The 14464-nt window shown below is 40.6% G+C and overlaps 1 protein-coding gene across 3 annotated transcripts in view; it reads right to left on the bottom strand.

Annotated features, from left to right (window-relative positions):
• The window catches only part of LOC123518630 (trehalase-like), a 177180-nt gene that overhangs the window by 16127 nt on the left and 146589 nt on the right, over positions 1 to 14464 (bottom strand). For all 3 annotated transcript variants that reach the window (XM_045279546.1, XM_045279545.1, XM_045279544.1), the window contains 3 exons: positions 6154 to 6327; positions 5754 to 5978; positions 4914 to 5054 (listed from right to left, as the gene is read on the bottom strand). In XM_045279546.1, the coding sequence (XP_045135481.1) occupies positions 4914 to 5054; positions 5754 to 5978; positions 6154 to 6327 (540 nt within the window). The remainder of the gene's footprint in view (positions 1 to 4913; positions 5055 to 5753; positions 5979 to 6153; positions 6328 to 14464) is intronic.

Below are 14464 nucleotides of genomic sequence, written 5' to 3'. Positions count from 1 at the left end.
GGAGAAAATGGAGAAAGTTGTAAAGGAGAAAGATGACTTTAAGGAAATGATCAGTGAGCAAAGTGAGAAGTTTAAAAGAGTGGGAACTGAAGAAAACACAATGGACTGAGTTGAGGGAAGCTGAGATGGTTGAATTACAAGAAATAATTAAAGATCAGTTGAATGAAGACAAAAAAGAAAGGTCTAAGGAATTGGTTAATGTTATGAAGAACAAGGAAACATTGATAAGAGAAATAGCAGAAAAGAAGAAGAGTGTGATAATATTTGGGATGAAAGAACAAAATATAACATATAAGCCTAAGAGAATTAAAGAAGAATTGAAAACGGTAAGAGACCTGTTAAAAAATCTAAATGATGATGAAAAAAGACCTACAAGAAGAAGTGGAAGAGATCCATAGACTGGGTCCGTATAAGGAGGGAGTAAGGAGACCGATTAAAGTAGTACTGAAGTCACAACAAACTGTGGAGGACATTTTATATAGAACATCAAAATTAAGAGAGGTAGAAGGTTGTAAAGAGGTGTATGTAAGAAAAAATAGAAATGAGGAAGAGAGGAGAAGATATAATGAATTGTTGGAAGAGGCGAGAAGGAAAAATGATGAATGGTCTGAAGAGGAAAAGGAAAAGTTTTTTTGGAGAGTTATAGGAGAGAGAGTCAGAAAGTGGTATGTGGAAAGAAGGAATGCAGAGGAACCCCTAGAGGGAGCAGTGGGTGGACCGTAATGTATACTAATATAGATGGGATACTGTCAAGTAGATTAGAATTGCAAGACTATGTGATGGTGGAGAAGCCTGATATAGTGTGTTTGACTGAGACAAAATTACATGAAAAAACAAAGGTAAATTTGGATAATAAATATAATATATGGAGAAAGGATAGAGAGGGTAAAGGTGGAGGAGGAGTTATGATTATGACGAAGAAGGAGATAAATGTGGATAAGGTTTGGTATGGGAAGAACAACGCAGAAGTGATAAGCATAAGGTTAAAAAGTGATGGAAAAGAATTAATAATCATGGTGACCTATGTACCTCCTAAAACAAATTCTTGGACATTAAGGAATACGACAATATGATCAAGGATACTTTACAGAGTTTGGAAAGTGTATTATCTGGAAAAAGAAAGGTGATACTAGTAGGAGATTTTAATTGTAAAGAAGTGGATTGGGAAAATCTAGTAAGTGGTGTTGGAGAGGAAGCATGGGAGAGAGATTCTTAATCTAATGATGGAAAATATGATGGAACAGAGGGTGAAGAAAATACTAGATATAGAGGAGATGATGAACCGGCTAGACTGGATTTGGTGTTAACACGAGAAGTGTACCTATGTGGAGATATACAATATAAATGTCCATTGGGAAGAGTGATCATGTGGTTATGGAAATGCAGATGGCAATAACACAGCGAAGGAGAGATGAGACATACAGGAGTGGTAGATTGAATTATAGAAAGATGGACACAGAAAATTTGAAAAATTATTTCAGAACATTAGATTGGGAGGAGATGTTACAAATCAGAGAAGTGCAAAAAAATATGAGATTTTTATGAAATATTATAAAGAAGGAGTTATGAAATTTGTACCAAAGTATAAACCGAGAGAGGAAGGAAGAAAGGATTGGTTTAATGCAACTTGTGTTAAGGCTAAAGAAAAGAGATGTGGCTTGGAAAAGATGGAAAAGAACAGGAATATACTAAATAAGGAGAATTATAGAGTGGCGAGAAATGAGTATGTGAGGGTAAGGAGGAGGAAGAAAGAAAATTTGAAAAAGATATTGTAGACAAGAGTAAGGAACATCCAAAATTGTTTTACAGGTTCATAAATGGTAAACTTAAAAGAGAGAGTCCATTGAAAGATTAAAAGGAGAGCAAGGGATAGTAGATGACCCTAAGAATATAGCGGAATTGCTAAATAATAGGTTTCAACAAGTATTTACTAAAGAAACAATGTTTGTAAAGCCTCAGAATGTAGAAGGAAATGTGCACATGGATGACATTAAGATACCTAAAAAGGAGTTATATAAAATGTTGGAGGAACTTAAAGATGATAAAGCGATGGGACCAGATGAAGTTTCAGGAAAATTATTGAAGGAATGTAGAGAAGAATTGATAGATCCATTATATGATATTATAAGGTGCTCATTAGAAACAGGGGAAGTACCAGTAGAGTGGAAAAGAGCTGAAGTGGTGCCCATTTATAAGGGAGGCAGTAAGGAAGAGCCTCTTAACTATAGACCTGTGTCTTTAACAAGTGTGGTCGGTAAGATTTGTGAGAGGGTGATAAAGAAATATTGGATACGGTTCCTGGAGGATCATAAGTTATTATCGGATCATCAATTTGGCTTTAGGAAAGGGAGGTCATGTGTAACAAATCTACTGAGCTTTTATTCAAGAGTGGTTGACAAAATACAAGAGAGAGAGGATGGATGGACTGTGTATATTTGGATTTAAAAAAGCTTTTGACAAGGTACCTCACATGAGACTGCTATGGAAATTAGAGATTTATGGAGGACTGAAGGAAAAGTGTTAAAGTGGATGGAAAACTACTTGAGATGGAGGAGATGAGAACGGTAATAAGGGATGCAAAGTCGGATTGGTTGGTGGTGGAGAGTGGAGTCCCACAAGGTTCAGTGCTGGCACCAATACTTTTCCTTGTCTATATTAATGATATGCCAGAGGGAGTAAACAGTTATATTAATTAGTTTGTGGATGATGCAAAATTGTGTAGGTGTGTGAAGAGTGAAGAAGATTGTGAAATTTTACAGGCAGATCTGGATAGGATTTGGGAGTGGAGCAAGAGGTGGGAGATGGAATTTAATCTGAGCAAAAGTCATGTAATGGAGATGGGGAAGAGTGGAAGACAGCCAAGAGGGTCATATAAGATGGGTGAAGGAGTAGTGTTGAAAAAGGTGGAAAAGGAAAAGGATTTGGGAGTGATAATACAAGACCATGGGCAGTTTGAGGCTCATATTGACAAGATGTTTGGAGAAATATATAATTTGATAGAAATATTGGATTAGCCTTTCATTATATGGATAAAGATATGATGAAGAAATTAATTAGTACTGTAATTAGACCAAGATTGGAATATGCTGGGGTGGTTTGGTCCCCTTATAAAAAGAAGCATATAAGGAAGTTGGAGAGATTGCAGAGAATGGCAACAAAAATGGTTCCGGAATTGGCAGAAATGACCTATGAGGAGAGATTAAAAGAAATGAATTTGCTTACCTTGGAACAAAGAAGAGAAAGAGGAGATTTAATACAGGTTTATAAACTGTTGAGCAGTTTGGATGAAGTGGATAATGAGCAAATGATGTTGAGAGAGGAATATTTAAATAGAACTATGAGATCGCATAGTAAAAAGATAGCCAAGGGAATATGCTTGAAAGATGTGAAGAAATATAGTTTCCCACAGAGATGTGTGGAGGTGTGGAATAGTTTGAGTGAGGAGGTGGTGTCAGCAAGGAGTGTGGATAGTTTTAAAAGAAAGTTGGATGTGTGTAGACATGGAGACGGGGCCACACGAGTATAATACCCAGGCCCTGTAAAAATTACAACTAGGTGAATTACAACTAGATGAATACACACAGAGACAAAGAGACAGACAAAGACACTATTTGACTGGTATGGAACTATTTGATGGGAGAGGAACAAATAATGAAGATTAAAGATGATAAAGATCTGGGTGTGATTATACAGGAAAATCTGAGCCCAAAAAAAAAAAAAAAAACACATAAGCAAGATATTTGGATTATCATATGAAATGTTGACTAATATAAGAGTGGGTTTTTAATAGATGGACAAAGATATGATGAAAAAGATTATCACACACATGATATGTCCAAGGCTGAAATATGCAGCAGTGGTATGATCCCGAGCTCTAAAAAGGATACAAGAAAATAGGAAAGGATAGAGAAGATTGCTACAAAGATGGTGTTGCAATTAAAGGACCTAATATATCAAGAACGACTGAAGGAAATGGGACTACCAAGCTTACAAGATAGAAGAGAACGTGGGGACCTATTAACTATGTACAAAATAGTCAATGGCATTGAAAAGATAGACAAGGAAGACGTGGTGGTGGTGACAGAAGAAGATGGAAGAATAAGAGGACATGTAAAGATCAGGATGAAGCAATGTGTGAAGGAAAATAGTTTTCCACAGAGAACGGTGGAAAAGTGGAATGCATTGAATAATGAAATTGTTACAGCACAATGTGCATAACTTTAAGGAAAAATTAAATAAATGGAGACATGGCGACAGGACACTTTGAGGCCTGCTCGAACCCTGTACAATACAACTTGGTAAATACAACTAGGTCAACACACACACACACACACACACACACACGGTAGCTCAGTGGTTAGAGCACTGGCTTCACAAGCCAGAGGACCGGGGTTCGATTCCCGGCCAGGTGGAGATATTTGGGTGTGTCTCCTTTCACGTGTAGCCCCTGTTCACCTAGCAGTGAGTAGGTACAGGATGTAAATTGAGGAGTTGTGACCTTGTTGTTCCAGTGTGTGGTGTGTGCCTGGTCTCAGACCTATCCGAAGATCGGAAATAATGAGCTCTGAGCTTGTTCCGTAGGGTAACGTCTGGCTGTCTCGTCAGAGACTGCAGCAGATCAAACAGTGAATTACACACACACACACACACACACACACACACACACACACACACACACACACACACACACTTGTTGGGATTTGCTTTTTTGCATCATCTCTTCCTTTTTTTCTGTATATAAAAAATCTTTCCTTTCACCACTTTTTGCACACAACTTGTATGGTATATATTTTTTATGAGCTTTTTTTGAGTACTGGGTAAATCTTGCATAGCAATAAGAATAATGCAAGGAAAGGTGAAAAGAAGAATAATATGTTAAGTGAACATAACATCAGGCATCACTTGATATTTACCTGTAGGATTCTGGTCTTGGATCGCTTACGTTCACCCGATACTGAGCCACCAGGTGAGGCCTCCCATTTCTATCCTGAATCTCTATTTGGCGCTCATTGTGCCAGAATAGGAATTCCTTCTCCAGCACTTCAATGTTCTCCCTGTAGGATGACAAAAATAGGTAAGGTGATGTGGTGACCAGCTAACCTCTTGGAAAGGAATCTACTGCAAAGGTATGGTGGTTCATTTTCAGAGAGAGAGAGAGAGAGAGAGAGAGAGAGAGAGAGAGAGAGAGAGAGAGAGAGAGATATTAGGAATTATTATTAGTAAGTAATGAAATATCTACAATCAGTCTAGTAAAATAATAGCTCCCAACCTTTTCCAAGTTCACAGATCCTTCCGAGAGGTTTCGAGAAATTTGCGTACCCTTGCACTTAATTACAACTAAAATAGAGGAAGAAAATCTCATTTTTTCTTTAATTTTAGGACAAAATAAATTGAAGTATTAATAATTTTAAATAATTAACAGCTACTGTTATAAAGATGCTAGATAAATAATACAACAAAATGCCACATCTCAAGCCTGAGAGGAACGCGTTGCATCTGAGTGTAATACACTAATATGATACGTGAATAAACATAAAACACCTTAATTTCAATTGAATTCTTACATAACAATTTCCTTTCTAATCATCTCATATCTTTTTCCTACTGTGCACTCTTGATTCACTGGCCATGTAATATGCCCTCCATGTACTGCACCCACTTGCAAAAAATAATTCCTCCAATGGTGCACAATGCACGCATTGACAATTACAGCACTACAGGATACACACCCACTCTCTCTTTCACACACCGACCTGAGGAAATCCTGGTCAAAGTGGTGGTCCATGTAGAGCTTGAACATGGGGATGAGGTAAGGTGGCTGGCTCCTGCGGGTGTAGTAGATGCGGCCGCCATTGGGTACCATGCCGTAGGTTTTAACCATCATCAAGAAGTTCTCCAGCATGCCCTTCACTGTGTGATTCATCCCTGACAGCAGCAAGCCCTCGATGGTCCAGTAGGAGTCCCAGTAGTAGAATTCCCTAAGGATGGAGTTCAAGTTTAAGGGGTGAGGCAGTTTATTGCTCATTTCTTTCCTCACGCCCAGTCAGTGAAGAGCAGAGTAGTGCTGTTTCTTGTTTACTCTCTGACTTCACTAAACTGAAAACAAACGACACACAGACACAGACACAGACAGACACAAACACAAGCACACACCTGAATCTGCCGCCAGGGACAATGACAGGATTGGGCACGTAGATCTGGGAGTGTTTTTCGGGATTGTCCTTCACTGTTGTGGAAATCTTGCGTCCCAGTTGCTTCCACATGGCGTTGAGTTTCTTGCCCCATTCCTTCAGTTCCGGGTGCACGATTTTCTTCAAGAACTCGGGACTGGATGACAGGATGTGAAAAAAAGAGAAAGGGAAAACTTATTAGGTGATGCGGATGAGTGATGGGGTGACGTTTATTTCTGGCGCCACTCTCAAGTATCAATGAAGATACTTATATTGTGTGTGTAGTATGAACCAAGATAAAGAGTATATTCTCTTTACCTGAGTATGTACGCTACTCGAAAGAAAGCGGGAATAAAAAAAAAAAAAAAAATGAAGGACAACAGTGACAAAACGTAGGAATGAGAACGAACCAAAGGGTTTCATGGACAAGGCAACATATGAGAGAGAGAGAGAGAGAGAGAGAGAGAGAGAGAGAGAGAGAGAGACTTGTATAGTAACTTAGAAACAATAAACAAAAAGGATATCAAGACAGACTAGTCGGATAAACATAAGCAGGGACACGGATAATAAAATAATCACATACCGCGAAAAGTAAAGCCATAGAAAGACATAAATGCTATGATAAAGAAAATTATAAATAGTTTGTTGAAAGAGCAAGAAAGTCCAACATAATTCACTTTACTTGTACACATTCACCTTTCTTTTTTGCTAACTTCAGAATTGTCAGCCTATTTCAGTTTTCCTCCTTCCCACGGTGTCAACTACGTACGTACATCTTTAACACCTTCAGTACCATGACTCATTTCCATATTCACTCTAATTACTATTTGGTGATCTTATACAGTTTCAGAAACTTAAGTGGGGGATTAAAATGGTGAAGACTGTAGTTATTAATCTTCTGACCTCCGTACACCCTTCCTAATGTCAATAAAATGGTCTAATGGTAAACAGATCTCGAGGTAAAATTATGTGCCAGTACTGAAGGGGTTAAAGAGGCGCATCAAGACAACTGCGGAATTGGTTTGACCCCTCTGACTAATACTCTGCTCCAGTCAGTTGAATGTTAAAGTTTCGCGCTGCAGGGAAATTGTGTGACGATCAGATTATATAAAGATAATAGCATATAGTATCTACGTATTCCAACATGCAGCAATACCAGTACTTTACAGACTGCTTAAACCTACGGGAAACTTGCACAACCATTAATATCCTTACTACTTAGGCCACAACAAACAACGGCACTGTCTAATGTTAGGGCAGGTTAAAGTTACGATTAGGTTATATTTTCATTCTCCACGTCATGTCAGCTGCGTGGAAGAGCTGCGAAGGGGGAGTCAGAAACGAAGAGAGCTGGAGGGACATCATTAGGACAGTGCCACAGCTTACAGTAACAACATAACAGCATCATCACTGCCCTCACAGTACCAGCAGCAGTACCACCACCACACTTGTTAATCACATCACTACCACCACCTACGACATTATCATCACGATCATTACTCTCATCACCGTCACCACCACCACCGTCTCTAATCACGTCACTATTTCCACCAACACCATTATCATCTCACTCGCATCACCATTACCATCATTATATGCCGTTACTCCTCATCACCACTATTAACTGCACCAGCTATACACCACCACAACATCATGAGCAGTCTCCGTACAGCATCTCTATTCTGTGAACTGTGTGTAGTTACGGCGAAGAAAGGCAAGGCTGTGTGGCGTGGGATGAGTGAGTAGCTGAACGACGGAGGGGAGTCATTTCCGGAACAATATATTTCGAGCAAGGATTCGAATCATTAACCATTCGACGGCTACTGGTTCTTTTCTTTCTTTCTTTTTTGTTTTATGTTTAATAAAATGATCTTGTCCACATTTGTATTAGGTATTCATTTGAAAGACACAACGCGAAACAAAGGAGGTGCTGGAATATTTACTAGAATTTTCCATTTTTTTTTTTTTTACGGTAAGGCCTATAGCGCCTGTAGGCACACTTGAAGAGTGTATGGGAAGCGCTGTTCAGCTTCCGCTCATTAGTGGCGCAGGCAATCTTATTTATATGCATGTATTGTAGTTTAATTCTGGTTTAGGTAAGACTGGTCAGCAAGGTGACTGAAGTACAGTAATAAGTAGGCAGTTAGCAGTTATATGGTTAACGAATACATATCACAACTACCACCACTACAATCACCAATTACGAAGCACTATCTAGTTCATCAATAAACACTACCAAGTTCATCAATAAGTATTACGAAACACTACCAAGTTCATCGTATCCTCAATCCACCACTCAGCGCCCCCGCTCTTTTTACTCCTCACCACACCTAACTGCGCCACACACCGTCTCACGTAATCTGGCAACTGAGGAATCATTTATTTTTTTTCTTAACCTCAGAAGAAAGCTCCTTCTCTTCCCCATCTTCCACCTTATCCAATCCCTCCTTTACTTATTTTCAGTAAACATGTCGTGCCTTGATATCGATTCATTCTCGTAGACAGTTCTCCCAGCACTCTATTAACGGCCTTCCTTCCCCCTCCCTACAACACAGCCTATCTCCCCGTCACCCCATGGCATCTCTTCCCATATTTTTCTCTCCCTTCGCCTCACAAAGCGTCCTCCTCCCCTCCACACCCTACAAAACGCCCTCGTTATCCCCGGGCTTCGAGCAGCACTATACCCTCACCATCAATATAGAGTTATGAGTCAATATCCCGGGAAGGTGACAGCGCCGGGCTCACGGAGGGTCCGGCGGGATGGGGAGGATGGCCTTCGTCAAAACAATATTACCATTATCATTTCTCTTAACGTAGATAACCTCGACGTTTAAATGGTATCTCTTTGAAGAAATGCACTTCAGACGTAATAAGCTTTTACCTTGCTCGGTAAAGCCACGTGTATGATCGACCATTGGAAAGCTCAGTGACGGCAGACTCGAGTCGAGGGAGCCACAGAGCCTTCTTCTCAGTGCCACGCACATAAACACACTGATGGACGGGTGTGTGTTTCCATAACATTCTCCTTATCGTCAAAACTAGTGGTCTTTTTGGCAGTAAATTCCGACACTTAACAAATTTTGTCTCGCACTAAATCCGAGAAAACGCTTTAGGTAGGAAAACATGCAGCCTCACCGTCTTTGTTTCCATTTTCACAAACAATGCTTTTGTGGCTCTCCAGATACTTAGTAAGACAAATAAAACAGAAAAGAGGAGTATAAAGATATCTTAACAAGTTCCAAAGATGGTCAGTAACTGCCGTTTTACATTTGCAGGTAAGCATATATACTCCTGAACCACCCCATCTGCAGAGCCATCATGCGTGATGGCCTCAGTCGGCGCCCTGTGGGCCTGACACAGGGCATCACGTTCATTGGCACTCTGCCCTGGACGCCTGAAATACTCCAGGGAAGCAGTAGCACGACCGGGCGAAGGCACGATAACCCGAATGCACGTTATAACGACACTGTTGTAATGAAGTTTCTCATAATATATAACGGGAAATAGCAACTGGCGGGGCACACAAGGAGAAAATCGCTCCAGGAGGAAGACAACAGAAGCTCACCATGACATCGAGCTTGCGGCACCCTGGCCAAGGATGGGCCAGGATACTGGGAGGCAACAGGGAAGAGGAGGAGTGGGGTGGTGGGAAGGCAATAAATAGACTACTTTGGCTTGTCACTTAGGAGATTTTTGAGTTAAAAATATTGACCTGAAATCCTTTTACGATCAATATCTATTTTCGGGATAATATTTTTACGATCCTTATTTCGTTCTTTATTTTTTCATCAATACTCCATTGCACGTTTTGCCGAAAGAGGCGATTATAAAATGGCAACGCAGCTAGCAAAACAATGAGAAAGTAGCAAAAAGTACGCGCACGCCCACGCACGCACGCACGCACGCGCACGCACGCACACACACACACACACACACACACACACACACACACACACACACACACACACCATTAAGCTATTGGAAGTAAGTGAATGGATCAGCACATTTCCTCTCCGTCGCCTCCTCATTCACACAGCTTGGTGACTGATAGGGTAAGTTCCTGCCACATCACCTGACTGGACCGCCTTTGTGTGGGTGACGCGTTGATTTGTAATCACTGCAGGAGGGGCACGAGGCTCATCCATCAAGAAAGCCTGTACACTCTTCTCTATGTGCTGACACTGAATGTAATCTCTTTGACGATGAAAATGGTCATCGATCATTATAGTTATACTATTTGTCTCTATTACTACGTATACGTCAAGAGATTGAACGCTTAAAACTTTAAGGAATAATAAGAAATGAATCACTAATATCTGCTAACAACTATGCTATATGATCACAATGTCGAGTTACTTTTTAACTTACTGTGAGACTGACAGTCATAACTTCTTACATTCCTTTCTTACATCACTTTCTTTTTACTAGTTTTCTTTTTAGCCTAAAATAGAAAAAATCCTCTTATTCTCTCAATATCTCTTATCTTTGAGTGTTAAAGTAAAAATGTTAACTCACTCTCACTGTTACACTGACAATTCTGGGGTTGTATTTTCAAATGCCCCCAGTAACTATTTTCAAAGGTAACACAGATGATGAGTTGGGTTTTCATGGATGTTTTTAAGTATTAGTGAAGCAGAATCCTTCTTAAAACTCTCACTGGAATCGTGAATAAATCTTAAAAAAAAAAAAACCCAAAGAGTAATTTTCACTACAGTCTGTGGAACATGTACGGTCAATACACACTGAAACGTTTGAGAATACAGTCCGTCAGGTAATAATACACAACGTTCCCTTATTGACTCGATCCTCGCAGGCCTCGTCCCTGTCTGTGCGCTTCCCACATTCACTCGACTCGATTTCTGAGACCTTGAAGGATAAGAGGAACTATTGACGTGACTCTCTCTCTCTCTCTCTCTCTCTCTCTCTCTCTCTCTCTCTCTCTCGTGAATATCTAGAGATGGTACCGCTACCAAGATGTTTCATGCGATGTGAGGCAGAGGAGGTGAGTCCGGGAAGATGTGAGGAATGGACGGCAGCACACGCGGCGTCCCTCACTGAGACAACGCGTGATCATGATGAAGAGGCGAGGAGGCGAGAGGAGTTATTATCAAAGTTACGTACGGTTGGGCTTTCTCTCTCCCTCTCTCTCTCTCTCTCTCTCTCTCTCTCTCTCTCTCTCTCTCTCTCTCTCTGTGTGTGTGTGTGTGTGTGTGTGTGTGTGTGTACAAATGCAACGACTCATAAACACCAGGATTATACTTACACACACACACACACACACACACACACACACACACACACACACACACACACACACACACACACCTTAGTTTTCACTGCACCTTTCCTTCCATTCTCCTTCCCACCCTCCTCTGTGATTCTTCCCGGATAAGAACTCCTTTATCCTCCTCCTCCTTTTGTCTTCGTGCACAAATTTCTTTTTCCACCTCATTGCTTTTTATGTTATGTCTCCGTTTTCTTTTTACCGTCACCGTTTTCTTCCTGAGCACATTCCTATTTTCCATTTCTTTTTTTTCTAATGTCTGTTCCATCCATCTCTTCCTGATTTCCGACTCATCAAGGCCCATTTCTCTGATCATAAAGACATCGAGTTTTGCCTCATGAAACAATATGCTGTTTTTTTTTCCTCGTATGTTTTTCTTTTCTTTTTTTCTCCCTTCATTTCTCCTTCTCCTTACAGCATCCGCTTTGAGCCTTTCTTCCTTCACACAGGTACAACATTTGCCCATTCTGCTATTAACTGCCCTTACATCTCTCTCTCTCTCTCTCTCTCTCTCTCTCTCTCTCTCTCTCTCTCTCTCTCTTCAGTACTGTGCCACGTTTTCAAATTCATTCTGGTAACTATCTGGCAATTTCATATGGCTTCAGAAATGTATGTGAGTATTAAAATAGTAAAGACTCTGTCCATTAATCTTTTGACCTCCATAGATCTTTTCTAATGCCAATAAAAACGTCTCATCATACCCAAACATCATGGTAAAAATGAGTCTCAGTACTGAAGGGGTTATGCACTGGTTCGATTCCATAATTCTACAGAACCGAAAGATCTACTCCTGTTGTTTGTTCTTCCTTTGTGCTTCCTTGTGTTCACCTAATGCATCCCTCCGCGTTTAAAAAGGAAACACGAGACTCCAGGCAAAATTATGCGATTATGAAGTAACTGGAGGCGTGGAGCACAACCACGTCGACCACCAAAAAACATAAAAAATAAGAGTGCTACTGAATACACCACCATCACCGCCACTTTACTACTTTTGTTACCACCACCATCACTCCTTCCGTGTGGTGCGGCTCTTGCTCTTAATGGTGGAATTTCGCTACTATAAAAACAACTGCACACACACACACACACACACACACACACACACACGCGCGGAGAAGAAGAGCAGGAAGAAAAAGTTGAAGTTAGCACGTCTTCAAGTTTTTATTGCCATAACTCAGACGATACGACTAAGAACTATTATATGTCAACACGTACTCTTTCTTTGCCTGTTTGTCTCTGTCCCTCTGTCACTTCATCAGTCAATCTCTCTCTCTCTCTCTCTCTCTCTCTCTCTCTCTCTCTCTCTCTCTCTCTCTCTCTCTCTCTCTCTCTCTCTCTCGTTCCCAATTTGAGGCAATAATCATTTAAGGGAGGAAGAGAGTCAGTGTTGGACAAGCCCTCGGTACAGAGAAGCTTGAATATATGATTAAGTAAACAATCTAAAGGCCTCCTGCTTCCTACTATGTAAGATGCATTTCTGAGGAGGAGGAGGAGGAGGAGGAGGAGGAGGAGAAGCTATGATCTGCAGAGGCGTTGATGTAAGTATTGGCGGCGGTGGCGGTAGCGAAGTCGAGGAAATGGTAATGGCACAGCTTTAACTCCGGACCCACGGCGCAGACTGCAGGGAATTACATGACAGGAAGTTGAAATGATCTCTAAATACTGTCGCTTCGATTCCTCTTAACCCATCATGTGTGGCGCGGAATGAAGAAACAAATCTGCGACAGCGTATAGAGCCAGGACAAGCGAATATCCTTTAAGATTAGAATAAAAGGGAGAGACCTCTATGAGTGTAGGAGTTTACATACAAGGTAGCGAAACATCACCTCTGCTGCAGGAAAGTTAAGAAGGTTGCTGCAATGCAAAATTAATGTTTTTAACCTCATAATTTTCTCCTATACAAGGTCTCATAAGCACGAAGATGAACGGTGCATAAAATGCTGGAAATTTTATCAAATGACGCCGCCTTCGTCATGTATATTGATCATATGTTACTGAATGGCAGGACGAAGAGATTTGTCACCACTCTGCCAGACTGTTGACAAAACAATTGCGACTCAATGTAGTTTGTAAAACGCATACACACACAAACATGCACACATCCGCACACGACACACGCACGAACGGAAGAGGAGGTGGAAGAAAACTTGCTTCATCTTACTTCCATCTTAACAAGACAAGAGGTCGCTATCACTGCCACAAACATCGTCAGCTCATCTTGGAACTTTTCAATTGTTGTTATTAGCGGCTTTTCCTGGACGTGAAGTTTTGTTTCATCATATCTCATTCGCATCTTCTTCCTCGGCTCTGCCCAGAAAACAACACTACACATGTTTGCGATAATGAATACACGAGATCTGCCTGATACTGACAATATCCCTCATTATCTACAACTGAGGGATCTGAATGGGAATGACTGATTTCACGAAGTTTCCCATATACTAACTAGTTTTTTTTTTTTTTTTTTTTTTTTTTTTAAGAAGATAGAGTGACTTGTTTTCTTTGTCTGTGTGAGATTGACGCAGTGCCGTAAGTGAAATCCTTGGGAGACGACGTAATTAACGGGAAGTGTCTCTGAAACCTGGCCTTTATTTTTATGCCTCTACGTGACCATTTTATGTGGCTGGGATGTCTGCCGTCTTATGCAACACCAGCGTTCCCCGGTTCGCCGTTTCCGGACTAGATGAGCAGCTGAATAAGAAATACGGATTGTGATGATTTATGCTGACTGTCTCGTACTCTCAAATGCGTTGTTCTTTCCTCTGGCTAATTTTTAAAAGCCATAGAGTTTAGTTTGATTCCCATGGCTGTTTATTCTTATTTTTTTTTCCCACTAATTACACAAAAAAATAGTTGTCAAACCACTACAAACAGAAACCCGTTGGAAAATCATAATGGCTTCTTCTACATCCTGTTCAAAACAGTCGAATCAGTTTTCGGAGTAAAAGGGGAAAAAAAATCTTGCTACATTCAATAATAACGAAAAAATGTGGAAAAGTAATTACATCGT

The sequence above is a fragment of the Portunus trituberculatus genome, chromosome 44 (assembly GCF_017591435.1).
Source record: "Portunus trituberculatus isolate SZX2019 chromosome 44, ASM1759143v1, whole genome shotgun sequence".
NCBI classification, from domain to species: Eukaryota; Metazoa; Arthropoda; class Malacostraca; order Decapoda; family Portunidae; genus Portunus; species Portunus trituberculatus.
Note: the sequence above shows the minus strand (reverse complement) of the source record. Positions and strands in the feature narration are given on the sequence as shown.